Raw genomic sequence first — 17,586 nt, 5'->3', positions numbered from 1 at the left:
AAACATGGAGGACATGGAGTCGTTAGTGTTGCTGGTCTTGGTGCTGTGGCTTGTTGTCACCGACAACGCCAACAGATACTGGCAAGAGCGTATAGATGAGGCGAGGCGCATAAGGCTTCAGAGATTCTCGTAATTCTTCTTCTTCCGGGTTTACGGTGTTTACAGATCCCAGCGTGCTCGCGGGGCGTGTGTGGGCATGTGAGGACACTCCTCCTCACCAATCAGTGCACAGGGGAGTGTCTGCTCACGCCCCCAGCCTCACTCAGCTCGGTTTGGCTCGCTTCAGCCCCACTCCAAAACCGTGCGAGTTTTAGGGGCTAAGCAGGGCTGAAGCGAGCTGAGTCGTGCTGGTTTTTGGTAGTCGAAACGCGAGCCGTGTCGGGCTGAAGTGAGCTGAAGCGAGCTGAAGTGAGCTGAAAAAGGGTAGTGGAAAAGGGCCATAAGGTATGGCGGAACGTTGACTCTAAGCATTCAGTTGCCTGATCAAGTTCTGCAGGGGCTGACAGTGACACAATCAAATTTGATAACTCTGGGAGATCATTTATAAAGCTCTGTGCAGTAGTTGACGTGAATGTACGTTTAATACAGTAGCATGGTGAGGTGCATATATTATTACTCAGACATATTTTGAATGAGATGAGATAATGATCTGAGATAACGTCAGACTGTGGAAGTATGACTATATTTTCTACGTTTAACCTGAATGTTAGTATTAGATCGAGGATGTGACCACAGTTATGGGTCGGTCCTATGACATTCTGATTAATCACTACTGAATCTAAAATGGATAAACGCTGTTTTCAAAGGTTCTTCTGGGTTATCAAAGTGAATATTAAAATCTCTGGCAACTAAAGCTTTGTCTAAGGTAATAACCAGATCTGAGATAAAATCTGCAAATTCAGAAAGAAACTCGGAATATGGCCCCGGGGGCCTGTAAATAATAAGTAACGGAATTAACTGGGTAGACCTATTTTTTGAGGCTACATACATTATATGAGTATGAAGAACTTCAAATGTATTAAATTTATAACCAGGTTTTTGTGTTACACCTAGATAATCATTATAAATAACCACAACGCCTCCTCCTCTGCCAGTTAGACGAGGCTGGTGTATATAACTGTATCCAGGAGGACTCACTTCATTTAATGCTATATATTCATTTGGCTTAATCCATGTTTCAGTTAAACAAAGTACATTAAACTCCTGATCTACTGATCTACTAATGAGTTCATTAACCATTAGTGCTTTAGATATAAGAGGTAAGATGTAAGAAGGCCCTGACGGTTCCCCTTTGTTTATAAGAGAAAAACATACCAACAGACATCAAAAAACTGGAAAAGAGAATGTATGTATGTATGTATGTATGTATGTATGTATGTATGTATGTATGTATGTATGTATAATAATAATTATAATAATAATAATAATGGCTTTTTTTAAATGTAATATCAGATATATTCCATTTAGCTAGCATGATGATATTTGTCAGTCCTGTGCGCTGTGGCGCATGCACCTGAAGGCTACGCACGCGTTGAGCAGACTCCAGCATGCGTGCCGTTAATGACGCGCACCTGAACTCAATTAAGGAGCTATGTGCACCTATTTAAGGACTGTGCTGATGCACGATCTATGCAAAGTATTAGAATACATCAGTATGCATTACCGAGCCTTTCTACCCATGTGTCTGATTTCCTGTTCCCTGATTCCTGTGCCTGGGTCTCATTGTAGTTCACGCTTTGCCTCTGATATCCTGTTTGCACTTCACCTGACCCTTTGCATGTTTCACGTTTTGGATTTTGCCTGCTGATTTGGACTGTTTGCCTTTGTGTGTGTTTTGCACTTTATTATTATTATACTTCTGCACTTACATCAAACTACCTCGTACCTGACAGAATACTCCGCCATACAATGGATGTAGCTTCTGCTACATTCTGGTTTCCAGTACTCCATGCCACGCCACTTCCGGAATTTTGTATCTCAGCCTCTAGCCTCATTTTTCCACCAGCGTACTGGTGTTTACATTCCCACACCCTACGTTGGAGCATATCACCCGTGTGGATTCAGCATCCAGTGCGGCGTCTTTTATGCGGACCTTGAGGAACCCAAGCCTCCAGAACCCATCTGGGTTACATTCATGATTTCCTGGCTCACTGGACGAGCACGCCAATGGGCCGAGTGCCTCATGAGATTAGAGCACCCATGCCTTCAGAGCTCACAGGATTTTCAAGTAATGCTCTGGTTTATTTATGAATCCTTAGAGAAGAACTCTCATAAAAATATTTGGGAGGGGGCTATCACGCCTGAAGCTGACGCAGCAGAGGATGCCGTTGCTCTAGAGCGCTTCCTAAAGGCCGTCAGTCCAGAACCAATCCCACAGTCTGTTCTACAGTCAGTTCCAGAGTCAGCATCTGAACTAGAACCAGTTCCAGAGCCAGCATCTGTTCCAGTGACCGAGCCAATGTCAGCGTCTGTTCTAGAACCAGAGTTGGAGTCAGAGTCAGCGCCAGTGCCAGAGCCAGCGCCAGTGTCTACTCCAGAACCAGTGTCAGAGCTTGTGTCAGTGTACTCTAGAGCCAGTGCCCGTGTCAGCTAGAGCATCAGAGCCAATGCCAGAATCGGTGCCTGTGCCAGCTCCAGTGCCTATGCCAGAGTCAAGGCCAGTGCCAGAACCTGAGCCTGTTCCAGAACCTGTGTCAGAGGATGATGGAGCGACCTCTGCCTCAGCTGGCTATGAAGATGTCGTTGTCCCACCGCTGCCCAGCTATGAAGACGTTGTCGTCTCGCCGCCCAGCCAGGACCATAGCAATGCGCTGACAGAATTCGAGCCCAAACCTGAGTCCAGTCCAGAGTTCAAACTAGAGCCAAGTCCTGAGTCCAAGTCAGTTCCAAAACTCGAGTCATCCCCAGAGCCAGAGTCCTCTATTGAGCCCGAGTACAGCCTGGAGCCCAAGTCAAAGCTTGCTTCCTGCCTTGAGCTCAAGTCATCCCCAGAGCTCGAATCCAGTCCAAAGCCCAAGTCAAGTCCAGAGCTTAAGCACACTTCCAGTCCTGTGTCCAAGCCAGTTCCAGAACTCCAGCCTGAGTCATCTCCTGAGCTTGAGCCAGAGCCCGAGCCAGAGCCCAGCCCAGAGCTCAAGTCGTCTCCAGAGCTTGAGCCCAGCCCTGAGTCCAAGCCAGATCCAGAGTTCAAGCCTGAGTCATCTCCTGAGCTTGAGCCAGAGCCCAGCCCAAAGCTCGAGTCATCTCCAGAGCTTGAATCCAGCCCGGAGCTTGAGTCCACTTTCAGTCCTGGATCTGAGCCAAGTCCAGGACCCAAGTCAGGTCCAGAGTCTGAGCATGATTCCGGCCCAGAGCCCAAGTCTAGTCCCGAGCTTAAGCCCACTCCTAGTCAGGAGTCCAAGTCTTGTCCTGAGCCTGAGCTTAAACCCCCACCAAGAATGATGGATTTTCGCTCCTGGAGGGAGCTCTTTGGGGAGGTTCTGTCCATCCTGCATGCTGTGGTGCGTACACCTGAAGGCATGCCCCGGGCTGTACATGCATCGAGCGGACTCCAGCATGCTGTTAACGATGTGCACCTGGACTCAGTTAAGGAGCTATGTGCACCTATTTAAGGACTGTGCTGATGCATGATCTATGCGAAGTATTACAATATGTCAATACGCATTACCGAGCCTTTCTACCCATGTGTCTGATTTCCTGTTCCCTGATTCCTGTGCCTGTTTCTTGTTCTAGTTCACGCTTTGCCTCTGATATCCTGTTTGCGCCTCACCCGGCCCTTTGCGTGTTTCACGTTTTGGATTTTGCCTGCTGATTTGGACTGTTTGCCTTTGTGTGTGTTTTGCACTTTATTATTAAACTGATACTTCTGCACCTACACCAGCCTACCTCGTACCTGACAATACTGAACTCGTCTTCCACTCGTTCAATACCATGCTAGCTGAATAGAATACATCTAATATACCACTCAGTGACAGCCAATATTATTTAATTAGAACATGTCTACCATGTTTTTCAATCTGGATGGAGCTCTTGTTTGATTAGCATACTTAAAGGAATATGACCTTTTAAAAACTGCATATGATGTTCCTTCAAATTTGGATACAATAAGTAACTTTAGAAGTCAGTTGTCTTTTTGTTGTCATCTGAACTGAACACAGGAAGTTAATTGTGTCCATGACTGAGAGGAATGGAAAGGTTCTTTCAGGGTTGGTGTTCCCTTTCCTCTGCTTGATTGTGTCTCCATGTCTGTGTGTGTTTGTATTGCAGGAGGCAGGTTGAATGGTCACTCTCGGCCTGAGCGCAGGCCAGAGATCGCAGGTTATGAGACCTCTTCCACGCTCATGAGCAGTGAACTGGACACCACCAGCTTCTTTGACTCTGAGGAGGACGACTCAACTAGCCGGTGAGAGTTTACACACACCAACCTCGTGAAACACAAACCATTCTAAAGTAGAAGGGCATTTGGAGAGCGCTACTGTATCTTGCAACATTAGGGAAAGTGTAGCTAAATTCCTGAATTTGCCTTGTGACTCACATCCACTCCAAAATTTTATCAGTTCGTCCTTGATCCATGCTACACCCATCTATCAAGTTTCATGGAAATTGGGTCAGTAGGTTTTGCACAATCCTGCTTAAAGTCTGAAAAACGAACCACAATGAAAACATAACCTCTTTGGCGGATGTAATAATCTTGTGACGTCATTATTGTGAAATGTAGACTGAACATTACAGGAAATTTGTCAAATATTAAAATGAGGGATCCTGCGATAACATCCAATACCTCGTGATAGTATATGACACAACCCCAGTGTACCCCTGTGTCAAAGAACAGACAACTCAGAATGACGGTGATCTGGACAGATTTCACGCTTAACTGTTACATATGCGAGCAATCCACTTCTGCGAGAACTGAGACACGAGCTTTCTTTCTTTTTTCAAGGGTCTAGGGTCTGTTGGGTCTTTGCTCACGAATAAAGGTGCAGTAATTTTAATAACCATGCTTGCTGATATTGCTCTGCACACTCAGATTACCATCCTTACACTCTTTATTAAAGATATAATTTAAATGCCAGAACATCTTAAACATAAAACTCAGCGTGAACAGTTCGTCCCTAGCCCAAGGCCACAACCAACAATAAAGAACTAAATAAAATGTTCCATGACACCACTGATGACTCATTTCGGTATCGGTATCAATATCGTCAAATACCGAAAACGTACAAGTTTAGCCCCGCTCATTTTACAATAAAAGTGTAATGCTGCATTTGATGAAACTTGTAACTCCTCCCTCTACTCAGAATTCCTACTCATATTCTTAGGAGGGTTTCCTCAACCCCGAGGTCGGCAAGCAATGTCATGCCAACATGGCTGCTCACAGCATCAACAGTAAATAAAGTAGCACTTTTTTACTTTAAAACGAGTTATGCTGTACAGTATATACAAGTAATCGGTCAACATTCAAACATCTTAGCTTGCTAACAGTTTGCGTACTCATCACAGTTAGCTGGTTAGCTTGTTGCTAACAAACAGCTGAACATGGAGGCATCCATGGGGTGTTTTTCTTCCACCTTGTTGCGGAAACGGTTAACAATGACATAATTCTGACTTTCTGCTTTTGATGGGAAGTGGAATGCAGCATAATTCTGGTACACAGACTATGTTAAGTTAGTAATTATTCATAAATTTTACTGCACACCATGTGGCTGCAGGACTAACATTAACCTCAGAAAAGCACAATAATGGATTTTATCTATCATGGATAGTTGCCTGAGGCTTTAATCTGGCCACATTCCTGCTGTATGGATTCACCGAGGCGTGAACACACAAACAATATATACATCTCTACTCTGCAAAAAGAGTGGCTTTCCTTTTGCTAGTACACAGTAACTACTCAATTAAGAACTGGCTGAAAGTGTCACATGGCTTTGAGGACCAGTCAGAACTAAATATAATAGAGTGTCTGGATAATACATGTGTGGAAGTATGTTACATCACGATGATGATGATGAGTGTGATGTCCCTGCAGCTTCAGCAGCTCTACAGAGCAAAGTACATCATCACGGCTCATGAGACGACATCGCCGTCGCCGACGGAAAACCAAACCACCACGGATGGAAAGGGTGAGATTGCTGACACACGTACCCCCCCCACACACACACACGTGCAAGAAGCAGCTATCAGTGTTGGACAGGTCTCTTTAAATGTGTCCTTGTATCTCCCTGTCCGTTTCTCCTTCTCTTCCTTGTTCTGTCTGTCTCTCACAGTCATCCTCCTTCAGCAGCATCACTGACTCCACCATGTCTCTGAACATCATCACTGTCACATTAAACATGGGTGAGTACCATGCACAACTGTATCTATAGCAGGGTTTCCATCCAGATGTTACCGAGATCAGATATCCATCCCAATGTTACACGCGATTAATCTGAATCCAGATTTTACACCTAAAAGTCAAAACAACATGAAATGCAACTTGTGTTCCAGTGAGTTATTTTGAATATCCTAAAGAAAAGTAAAATTATGGCGTCAGTAAAAAGCATAAATGGGTTTCCTGGCTACCATGCCCGTTTTCACAAACTGCATAGTACTACTGAATAATATCTTAAATTGTGTGTGACATGACAAATTCACTTTGAGTATATCCAAACACTGGGCTTTGTGTATAAAACTGTTTAGTAAAGGTGTATGTAAATGTTTGCCAAATGTGAGTCAAACTCAACAAAAAAGTTCCACTGGATTTAGAAAAGTTTTGAAAACTCTGATTTGCTTCATACTCTCACACGTATGTTGTTCACCCTGTGACTGATTAGTTTTATTTGTTCTGATTTATGGTTTTGTATTGGCTCACTTTCTTTTTTTTTATATTCTTTAATAAATACTACTAATAGAAAACAGCTGGTTTTGAGAAAATAGTCTTGATGGTATTCTTAGTCTCTGTCCTACTGACCTTGAACAAGGAAATGTTTTTGTAAAGTTCTTCAATAAGTTGCTCCGAGTAAGGACATCATTTCAATACTGTGAATGTAATTTAAAAAAATAAACAATTTAATCTCAACAGTATATTCCATATTTAACTCAAGATGCCCTTTCGATTTCATAAAATCAGTGAAATTTAGTTCCCCCTGAAATTTGGTCATTGTGATATATGTTTATTTCTGTAATATCTAAAAAAAAAAACCCAGGCCATTCTGTGGCTGGGAAGTTATTTATTTTGAGGGGATTTCCTAGCAAATAATGTGCATGAAATCGTGTGCTTTGCGCAGTCAAGCAGAGAGAGGAAGTCCAGTGTGCGCATGCGCAAGTTTTCATTGACCGGGCACTGACCCAGTTACATCATTTTGCCATGAAACGAGGAGCTAATCATAACATTCACATTGCAAGTTCAGTACTCAAGTTGTGACAGAAAATATAACAGAGCCATTGGATCCTACACATCAAATGCTCGTTAGTATGTTTCTCCCTATCGTAAATATTGTAATTAGTGAATAACATGCTGCAATTAGCCCAAATGTGTATCTTTTTGAGGTGAACTTGAGCTTGGTCACTCATCTTGTTGAAGTCTGTTTTTCACTGAGCGTATTCTAGCCAATATTCGTTAGTCACAGTGAAAATAATGTATTGATTTCACAATGTAAATATTATTCCTGTGCATTAGATAGTTTACATAGAAGGCCCTTTTATATCATTGCGATGGTGAAGACCGCTGAGCGAAAATGTGTGTAATTAGACTATACACCTATATTGCACAACTTTTGGTGAACAACCCCGTGATTCGCTATCATACTGTGCAGTTTATTTCGCTGAGCAAGACAGTATACGGTTCTTTTTTACTGTGGCAGCAGGGCTGTGGTCAAGTGCTGGTTTGTGAATGGAGCGCGAGTGCGGTGCTGTGCATGCACTCGCACAGTGAGAGGATCTCTTCCCCTGGCTGAAATCATGTCGGTACAGTGGCACACAGTTTATTTATAAACTGCTGAAAACGGTGTTTTGTTTTAAGTGACAGTTAAAAAATAAAAACAAAAGTGACATTGATCCCGCCTGCCTGTTACATTCATCTTTTTGATTTTTGTGTTTGCTCATGTTTTTGCCAAACATAGTGATCAGAAGTAATAGTTTTGGGAATACGAACCCTCCTCTATCTTTCTAATGTCACTAATGAACTTTCTTAAACTCGACTTTAGTATAACCTCGTGAATTTCCTGTATAACCCACCCATTTCAGACATGAGCCTGAGGAGAGAAAAAAAATCTCTAAAGTTTGATTGAAGGAGTGATAGTGTGTGTGTGTGTGTGTGTGTGTATATATATATATAATATATATATGAGTGATTCCACGCTTATGGGAACTGAAATGGGGACATGAACTTATTTTTAAAAATTCACCTAAAACCATTTCTTTTTTTTACCATCAGGTCACAAAACATGTAATCTTTAATGAATGATATGTTAAAAGATAACTTTAATTTTCTGAGATGTAATAAAAACATATTTATATGCCAAAGTCAGAACGTAACAGAAGTGTTGTGGACATATATATTCTCAATTCTAACAATGTAGAATTACTTTTTGAAACATAGGAAGATGATGTTTTAGCAAATATAATTAATAAACATGTGTAGTAGAATAAACATACACATTCTTTCAATAAGATTAACATGGTATATAGCTAGATTGTAATTAATTTGTAACAGACGCGAGATGGACAATCGTAACAGAAGTAATGTAACAGACATCATTTTGGAACTCATAGGCTTGACTTTGGCATATAAATATGTTTTTATTACATCTCAGAAAATTAAAGTTATCTTTTAACATATCATTCATTAAAGATTACATGTTTTGTGACCTGATGGTAAAAAAAGAAATGGTTTTAGGTGAATAAGTTCATGTCCCCATTTCAGTACCCATAAGCGTGGAATCACTCATATATATATTAGTGCTGTCAAAAATGTCGCGTTATTATTAACTTAACTTGACTCAATTTTAACAGCGATAATTTTTTATCGCGAGATTAACGCTCTGTGACATGATGTAGGTTTTTCATAAGCTTTTGAAACTGCCAGGAACTTGGAACAGAGACTTTGCTTAGAAAAACGATAGCAGCTAGACTGTAATGCCACACCCCGCACAGCCAGAGTCCTCTGCCCTCCCCCCAAAGAACCAGCGCGGGCAGAGCACGCTAGCCCCACGCCTCGGGACGAAGAGCCACGGTGCTCGGCTTAGGTTTCGTTTTCCCATCGGCGGCTCCAGCCCGACTTTGCAGTGGCTGTGACAAGACGTGTTATGCTCTGCAATAAAAAAAAAAACCATTGGTACAAAGCAAGCCCATTCACTTTTTTATGCTGATAAGAGAATTACAATGGTTTTTCATGTGACAAAAATGTGCGATTAAATTGCGATTAATCGCGAGTTAACTATGACAGTCGTGACATTAATCGCGATTAAATATTTTAATCGCTTGACAGCACTAATATATATATATATATATATATATATATGGCTCGAAATTCTTTTTTTTTTTTTCACCAGCCAGCCGGACTAGTTACCTTCCAAAGTAACTAGCCAAACAGGAAATCAACTACCCAAAATTTGTTCATGTATGAATTTTACTTCTGTCAAAAATAACGCAAAAGAGAGTAGTTACCGTTGTTCATGACTAATGTGCATTTATTTCAAGACCCGAGTATTTTGATACTGTTGTTAAATACATAAATGAGAACAACACAGAGCACCATAATATAATATCAACAAATAATAATATATTGGAAAACTTGGCAACTTGGTGTATGAGAATTGAAAACAAATATACTTACTATCATGACTATAGCACCCAAAATATGTCCAACATGCTTTCTGTATTTAACCATTTATGAGAGAGAAAGCATTAGGAGCTTCATATTGACTAGGAATCAACTTGAAAAAAATTAATTATTCCATAAAAATCGTATTCTAGCCAAGGACTACCCTGCTCCCACGTTTGCTTATAAGTCCTTTGTCGTTTCTCCTCTTCAGACCGAGGTCGCTTTGTCCCCATCTCTGGCGGTTTCTGTTCACCTTTCAGAAAATTCATCGCAGCGTAGCTTTGGTAGATGTAAACAACAACAAAAACACGTGTTTAAATGGGCGATAATGTGGCCACATCTATTGAATTTGATAACGTGATGTGGCAGCAGGGGCATGGCCAAGCGTCGGTCTGTGAATAGAGGGCGGAGTCAGGGAAGGTGGAATCATTGCACCTGATGGTGATTAACCTGTGTTTGTGTATCTTCCCCAGTGACCGCGCCCTTTAAAAGGAGAGGAGAGCAGAGAAAGGGAGCTCTCTCTCCCCAACCAGAACGTGTGTGTGTGTGTGTGTGTGTGTGTGTGTGTGTGTGTGTGTGCGCGCGCGCGCACGGCTGGGAAGTGATAAAAGGCTGAAAAGCTAGCAATAAGTAGTTCATTGAGAACTCAGTTCTGGCCTGCCGTGCTTCTGTGCTCCACCCACCTGGTCCAATACTACACGTGATTACCGCAATATTCAATGAGATGCGTTATATGCATGCGCAGTAGTGAAAAAACCGACAGCCTGACTCGTACACGATATGATTCGGAATTCTTCGGTATTTTCCATCCTGCCGATAAACACTTCGATTAACACAGACACGGCATGCGCTTAATATGTGGCGGCTTTAGTTGATGGTGTGTCTGAATCTTCGCTTCATATATATTTATTTTCAACTAGCCAGCCGGGCTGGCTAGTGACAGGAATTACCCGCCAAATGACAAATTAAGTCACCTTGGGCGACCGGACCACTGTGAATTTCGAGCCCTGATATATGTATGTAGTCGGTCTTCCACGTTTCAAGCACACTCATGTGCTCCATTGTTCTCTCAGGTTGCAAATTTGTATCCCACAATGCATTGCGAACGGGGAAACCCCGACGTCATGCATGACGTAGTATCTTGGTTTAGGTCATGGCTAGGCAAGAAAAAAATGACGGAGAAGTTAGGGCCACGGGGCTCTAAATTAATTAATTGTTCTTTTAGGGAAAAAAAAGTTATAAAATTGGAAGTCTGTAATTTGGATTCAGTAGCTTTCAGTCCACTAAAAAAAATAATTGGGTGTTGGGGACAATTCTTTTTATGGCCTAAATTTGAGAAATCTGAAAAGGAGTCTACCTTTAAGTGTAATACTCTGCATATTATGATTTAAAGTCAATCATGTGTGTGTTTTTTTTTTTTAAGTTCTTATGGGTAAATTTAGACACACTCAGGAGCATGAGTAGAATATGAAGGTTTATCCAAATTTATGGAATTTTCATGAATACCAAATTTCTTGTGTAAATGCTTGTACGAACAATTAATGAATAAATCTATTCATATTCAGCTTGATAAATGGCATCCAATGAAGATAAATAAGGATTTTCAGTTTCATAATATCTGCTTGCAAAACACATTATGAATGCAGATGGTGCCAAATTATACTTAAAGAAGAACCTTTATTTTTAAATACATTTCTGAATGGATAGTATCTCCATCCTTGACTTTTGTATGCTGCATAAATGGGAATAAAAAAATATATTTTTGAGAGTTAAAATTGACCGCAAAGTTGGCATTCGAGCTGCCCCGCTGACCCAGCCAGCCCTGAGTGCGTGACGTCACAGTGGTAACCGGTTTTAAGGCCGAGGCCTTTTACAGCTATAGACCAAAGTCATATAAATAAAAATTTATGGTGAAAGTAAGAAATACCGTTACCAACTTGCTCAACTAAGACTGATTTGACTTCATTGATTGTGGGTTGACTCTCATTAAAACAGGATAGGTGTTATAACCAGTGTTGCCATAGTGACTTTGAAACAGTAATCTGACTACTGACTACTTCTTTAAAAAGAAACTTAAGTTACTGACTACTTGCTTTCAAAAGTAACTAAGTTAGATTACAAGTTACTTTATTAGTTACTTTTAGCAGCAAATGATCCCCCATTCCCATAACATAAAAATGACTACCAGTTTTGCCAATACTCACTTTGACATTCATTTTAACCGGAACATCAAAAATTACACTGATATTTGAAAACTATTTCCTAAAAGAAATAGGCCTACATGTTTTTATTAAAAAAAATAGACAGTCTTTCTTGACTTTACTTAAAATAAAAACTTCTTATAAAAATAAAATAGTCTTTCTTGACTTCATTTAACATAAATACTTCTTATTAAAATAAAATAGTCTTGACTTCATTTAACTTTGCGGAATCTAATGGCAGTTATCTACATGAATGAACATTTTATGGGCCTATATTGAACATCTTGTTCACGGGCAGCATTTCTTCAACCACATACTGCCCAACCAATCTGCTTAACTCTGCCCCACTTACTGTACTGGTTTTGAACCGAAGTCCAACTTTCTTTGTTTGCAGGGTGTGGGACCTCCTTCATTTGTTTTCTTCGCACCAGGCGAGACCTGCTCTGTTAACGTGGTTGTGCCATGCTGTGTCTCTAGATGTTTCTTTAGGTTTGATGTTGTATTCTTGAAGGCAGACAAGACTTTGTCGCCAGGACAGAGTGTACAACGAACCTTTATGTTGCCATCCTTAGCTGAAATAAAATCAAAATAATGTCTGTATTTCCAGGTGCAAAAGGCGTACCTCTCTCCCTCCATTGTTTACATCTGTCTCGTGCACGGAGAGATGATGTAACCTCATAGGAAACGTGTCACATAACCCAGGTCGCCAAAAAAATAAAAAATAAATAACCTACGTCGCCCCGAAACGCAAATATAGTAACGCACAGTGTATTAGATAAGTAACTTAAATCTGACTACTGGTTTGGAAATAGCACTGCGTTAGACTACTCATTACTGAAAAAAAGTAGTCCGACTACAGTAACACGTTACTAAGTAGCACGTTAGTGGCATCACTGGTTATAACTTATGCAACATACATGTACATGCATGCATTTTCACTGATAAAACGTAAAAGGCTAATTAAATAATCAGATGAACTGAGACAATCACATTCTGAAGCAAATTAAATAATCTTATACCGGTAACTTAAACACACAATACAAGTTAGTAGCAAACATGCTAACTTGGTCCAATATAGCCAGTTAGTAATAACAAATTAGTGAAACTTAGCACGCATTTTCAAATTAGATGGAGTTCATGCCTTCTAGGAAAGCAAAAGAGACACCTCATTTTATTCAAGTCTTTGCTTATTCCAGCATACATTTTACTGCAGTATAGACAAGGCCATTCATACTCAAGTTCCACACTGCAGTGGTGCAGTCAGACACTGATTGACATGATTCTTGATGGGTTTTTTTCCTCATTGATGAACTTAATTGGATGGTAAACAGAGCCAGTTTGATTAATATATAACATACCATCATTGGCTTGATGAGAGAAGATGAACCCTTCAAGACTTGTAACGAGTATTTTGAAGGTTTAAATAAAAACGTAAGGAGTAAAAATGTTTTGTTTTGTTTTTTATCCCCCGCTGGCTGAAAGGCCCAAAGGGGTATTATGTAATGGCGATTTCCATCCGTCCATCCTGGCAAGCGTGCTCACCTTCTGAAATCAACTCCTCACAATTTTTGGAGGAATTTCACAAAACTTGGCAGGATTCTTTCTTATATGTCGGTACTATGCCTATTGTAATTTTGTTAAATTCGGTCACATTTTACCAGAGTTACAGCCCTTGATTAACAAAATTATACTTTGACAATTTTGTGTGTGTTTTCCTTCTGAAATCAACTCTTCTCACAATGTTTGGAGGAATTTCACCAAACTTGGCAAAAGGCATTGTTGTATGTCGGTAGTATGCATATTGTTATTTTGTTCAATTCGGTCACATTTTACCAGAGTTGTGACCCTTGATTAACAACCTTGTACTTTTACAATTTTATGAAGGTACGCTTCCCTTCTAACATCAGCTCCTCACAATTTTTGGACGAATTTCTCGAAGCTTGGCAAAAGGCCTTGTTATGACGGTAATATGCATATTGCGATTTAATTTAGTTTGTGAAAATTTTACCAGAGTTTTGACCCTTGATTAAATAGCTTATACTTTGACAATTTCATGAGAGTGTACATTCTTCTGAAATCAACTCCTCTCTCAGTTTGTGGAGGAATTTCACCAAACTTGGCAAAAGGCTTTATTATATGACAGTTAGGCCACCCATTTTTTATCTTTAGGTTCACGGATTTTTTCAACATATTTTTGATGATGTTGGTCGAAATAAAAATAAAAGTGTCCTGTCCAATTTTTTTTTTTTGCATGGCAAAATTTCAATATCGGATTAAGATGATAAAATAATTAAAATTCAAGAGACACACTTTACATACACACACACACACATATATATATATATATATATATATATATATATATATATATGTATGTATGTGTGTGTGTGTGTGTGTTCGTGTGTATAAGTTTATAACACGGACTAGCATTCCAGTACTTACTTCTCTGAGGGTATGTGGTCATATGACCGTTGAGCTCTCATGAGCACATCGAAGGCTGACACGTTCGTGCTACTTGATTCGATAGGGCTCTCTGCAGCACCATCCTCTTCTAATTCCACAGTCAGATACTTGCAGCCAAAATCGCGAACTAACGTTATGGCAGGCATATTCAGCATCGCGCTCGTTACATCACCACCTTCTTTCTTAGAACCAAAGATCATTTTGATCTTTTCATTGTTTACTTTCAACGCTTGAGAGACGAAATCGCCAACGTTTTGGTTAGTGAGACAGTGAAAAGACTTTTCTTTACCACACTTTATGCTTACGTACAGTTGAGGCGATAGCTCGGAATCCATGCTGTCAGCGTCAGCCATGGTCAGCACGAGGTTGACACTGTCGTAAAGCGGTCGTAAATACCATAAAAACATTCAAGTGAATACTCAATGTCGTAAATAGTTTCGTTTTCGGACTCGGCTGAAGTGGATATCTACAACACACATTGTCGTTTGTATTTGCGATTCTAATACGTTTTACTTAAAGAAATATGACCTAGTACCAGGGATACAGTGCTGTTACAAGAAAAATATGTGACTATTTTTTTTTACATTTCTTTTTGTACGTTTCGGCGGTAAAAATAAAAATACGCACAGACTTTTTTTATTTTTCTAGTGGTAGTATTTAACTGCTGTCGGCGGATCCGTGATCCGAAAAATCTAAAATGAGTCGCATTATACGCATATTGAAATTTCGTTTAATTTGGGCAGATTTTACCAGAGTTATGCCTTTAATTATTAACAAACTTGTACTTTGGCAATTTCATCAAAGTTTGCTTGCTTTCTGAAATCAACTTCCGACACAATTTTTTATTATCCCCTGCTGGCCGAAAGAGCTGAAGGGGGATTATGTTGTGGCGATGTCCATCCTTCTGTCTCAGGAGGGGTACTCACCTTCTGAAATCAACTCCTCTCACAATTTTTGGAGGAATTTCACGAAACTTGGCAGGATTCTTTGTTTTATGTCAGTAATACGCATATTACAATTTCGTTCAATTCAGTTGCATTTTAACAGAGTTATTGCATAGTTGCCATCGGGCAATATTGTGCTCTCAGAGCACTCTTGTTTTTTTGTTTTCTGCTTTTTCCTCAAAAATGTAATACACCAGAATAATAATTAAGTATAACAACAAAGTATAGCTGTTAAGACTGTTTAGAAGGTTGCTCTTTTGCCTGTAGTATTTTATTTAGTACAAGTTTAATTTAACCTGCTGTAAAGTGATGGTACTGGTCTAGCTATTTCAGATTTCATTATCATATATTACTGTCACGTACATTTATTATCATAGTCCTAATATCAGAATAGTACCACTCTACAGTTACCATATGTGGCATATTATTTTTTATATACTATTTAAATAATATTGGCTGGCATTGAGTGGTATATCATATATTCCATTCAGCTAGCATGATATTGAACGAGTGGAAGACGAGTTCAGTATCATGCTAGCTGAATGGAATATATCTGATATACCACGAAAAAAAAAGCCAGCCACCAATTATTATTATTATATATAAACCTTCCTTTTGGGTGTTCAAAGTGTCTTTCCCTTTCAAAATTCTCTCAAAATCTTCCGTATTTAATGAAACAAACCTGGCGGCCATGTTTGTTACAAATTGTTACAGTCGCTCGCTGGTACAGAAGTTTTTACGTCTCCGACGTGTGACGTTATGTTGTCTTGACAATCATGCAATATCATAAACCATGTTCAACGCTCACTCTCCACTGGGTAGAATGACGTAATACACATAGGATGAGCAATATGCTGTCAAACCAAATGAATGGAACCCACTAGAAGGGAATAGAATACATGTTTTTATTCCATCGAAAAAGTGTCCTGTATGTATAATTAGTAATGTAGCATACTAAATATTATATTACTGTACCAAAGCCAGACACTTGCTTCCATTTATTCCAAAAATCTTGCTTCCAAAAATCTGTTTCTGTTCAATTCAATTTTATATTTATATAGAGCTTTGTTATATTGACATTTTCACAAAGCAGCTTTACAGAAATCCAGATATAAAATTTAAATATTCTCAATAAGCAAGGAAGGAAAGTAGCAAGGAAAAATTCTCTGAGGTGACACCAGATAGTGAAATTACATACATCTTCAATAGCTATACTATAAGTAGTGCTAAATGTGTAAAATGGAACTTGAATATCAGGATTATTAGTGTTTTAACTGGTAAGTCTGTCATATTAAACTGAAGTTAGCAACTATTCAATGACCTCACCCTTTCTCCAGGGCTTTCCACAAGCGCCGGCTGCCGGCCATACAGCCGACTACACAATTAAGTCCAGCCGGCTACTTTAATGACTATTATTTTTGTAGCCTACAGGCTCTAAATATTAATTTTCGATTTTAATAAAATTAAATGTTTATCTAACGGACTGGCAATAATGTCAAACTGAACGGCACTCATTTAAGTTGTGATTCACGCTGTTTGTACCGATAATAACCACAAATTCCCCGCCGACTTCATTGATCAAGGGAGAGTAACTCATCCGCGGCCCCGACATGCGGTGTGTGCGCGCGCGCGCACTCGGCGGAGGCAGTAGTGTGTCGGAGGGAACAGAAGCAGAGATAACGCTTATTTTGTCTCCGGTAAACCAGTCTTCTCTCGTTCAATTACGTGCTGGCATCAAAAGACACCGTTGGTTATAAATGAAACCAAACTGAGTCGTTGGAGTGTATTTTCATACACAAATGGAGAAATGTTCGCTGAGTGTTTAATTGTGTAGCCCCACTGCAGACCGTTGTCGTTGTTAATTCATAGCATGCTCAGCTGCGTGAATGTGTCATGCACCGAAAATAAGAGATTTACAAGCCAGGAATGCCTCATGATGCAATACGCAAGAAAAGAAAGAAGATTTACTGCCATTTTACTTTTGTATTTGAGTGAAGTGAATAAATAAATGGTCTGCGGAAAATACATTTAATCCTGGGGAACTGCGTGCACAGGAGTTTATTTTGTGTGTGGCCCCCCCCCCCCCCCCCCCCCCCCCCCGGCTGGCTACTTATTTGTTATGGCTAGCTAGTATGAGCCTTAGTGGAAAGCCCCGTTTCTCACAAATTTGCTTTATGTA

The 17,586-nt window shown here is 40.0% G+C and overlaps 1 protein-coding gene across 1 annotated transcript in view; it reads left to right on the top strand.

Annotated features, from left to right (window-relative positions):
* Nucleotides 1-17,586, top strand: part of LOC132887802 (segment polarity protein dishevelled homolog DVL-3) — a 174,013-nt gene that overhangs the window by 135,682 nt on the left and 20,745 nt on the right. Inside the window, exons 5-7 of the mRNA XM_060923448.1 lie at nt 4,267-4,402; nt 6,026-6,119; nt 6,264-6,333. Of these exons, the coding sequence (XP_060779431.1) occupies nt 4,267-4,402; nt 6,026-6,119; nt 6,264-6,333 (300 nt within the window). The remainder of the gene's footprint in view (nt 1-4,266; nt 4,403-6,025; nt 6,120-6,263; nt 6,334-17,586) is intronic.

Source organism: Neoarius graeffei, chromosome 6 (genome assembly GCF_027579695.1).
Source record: "Neoarius graeffei isolate fNeoGra1 chromosome 6, fNeoGra1.pri, whole genome shotgun sequence".
NCBI lineage: Eukaryota > Metazoa > Chordata > Actinopteri > Siluriformes > Ariidae > Neoarius > Neoarius graeffei.
Note: the sequence above shows the minus strand (reverse complement) of the source record. Positions and strands in the feature narration are given on the sequence as shown.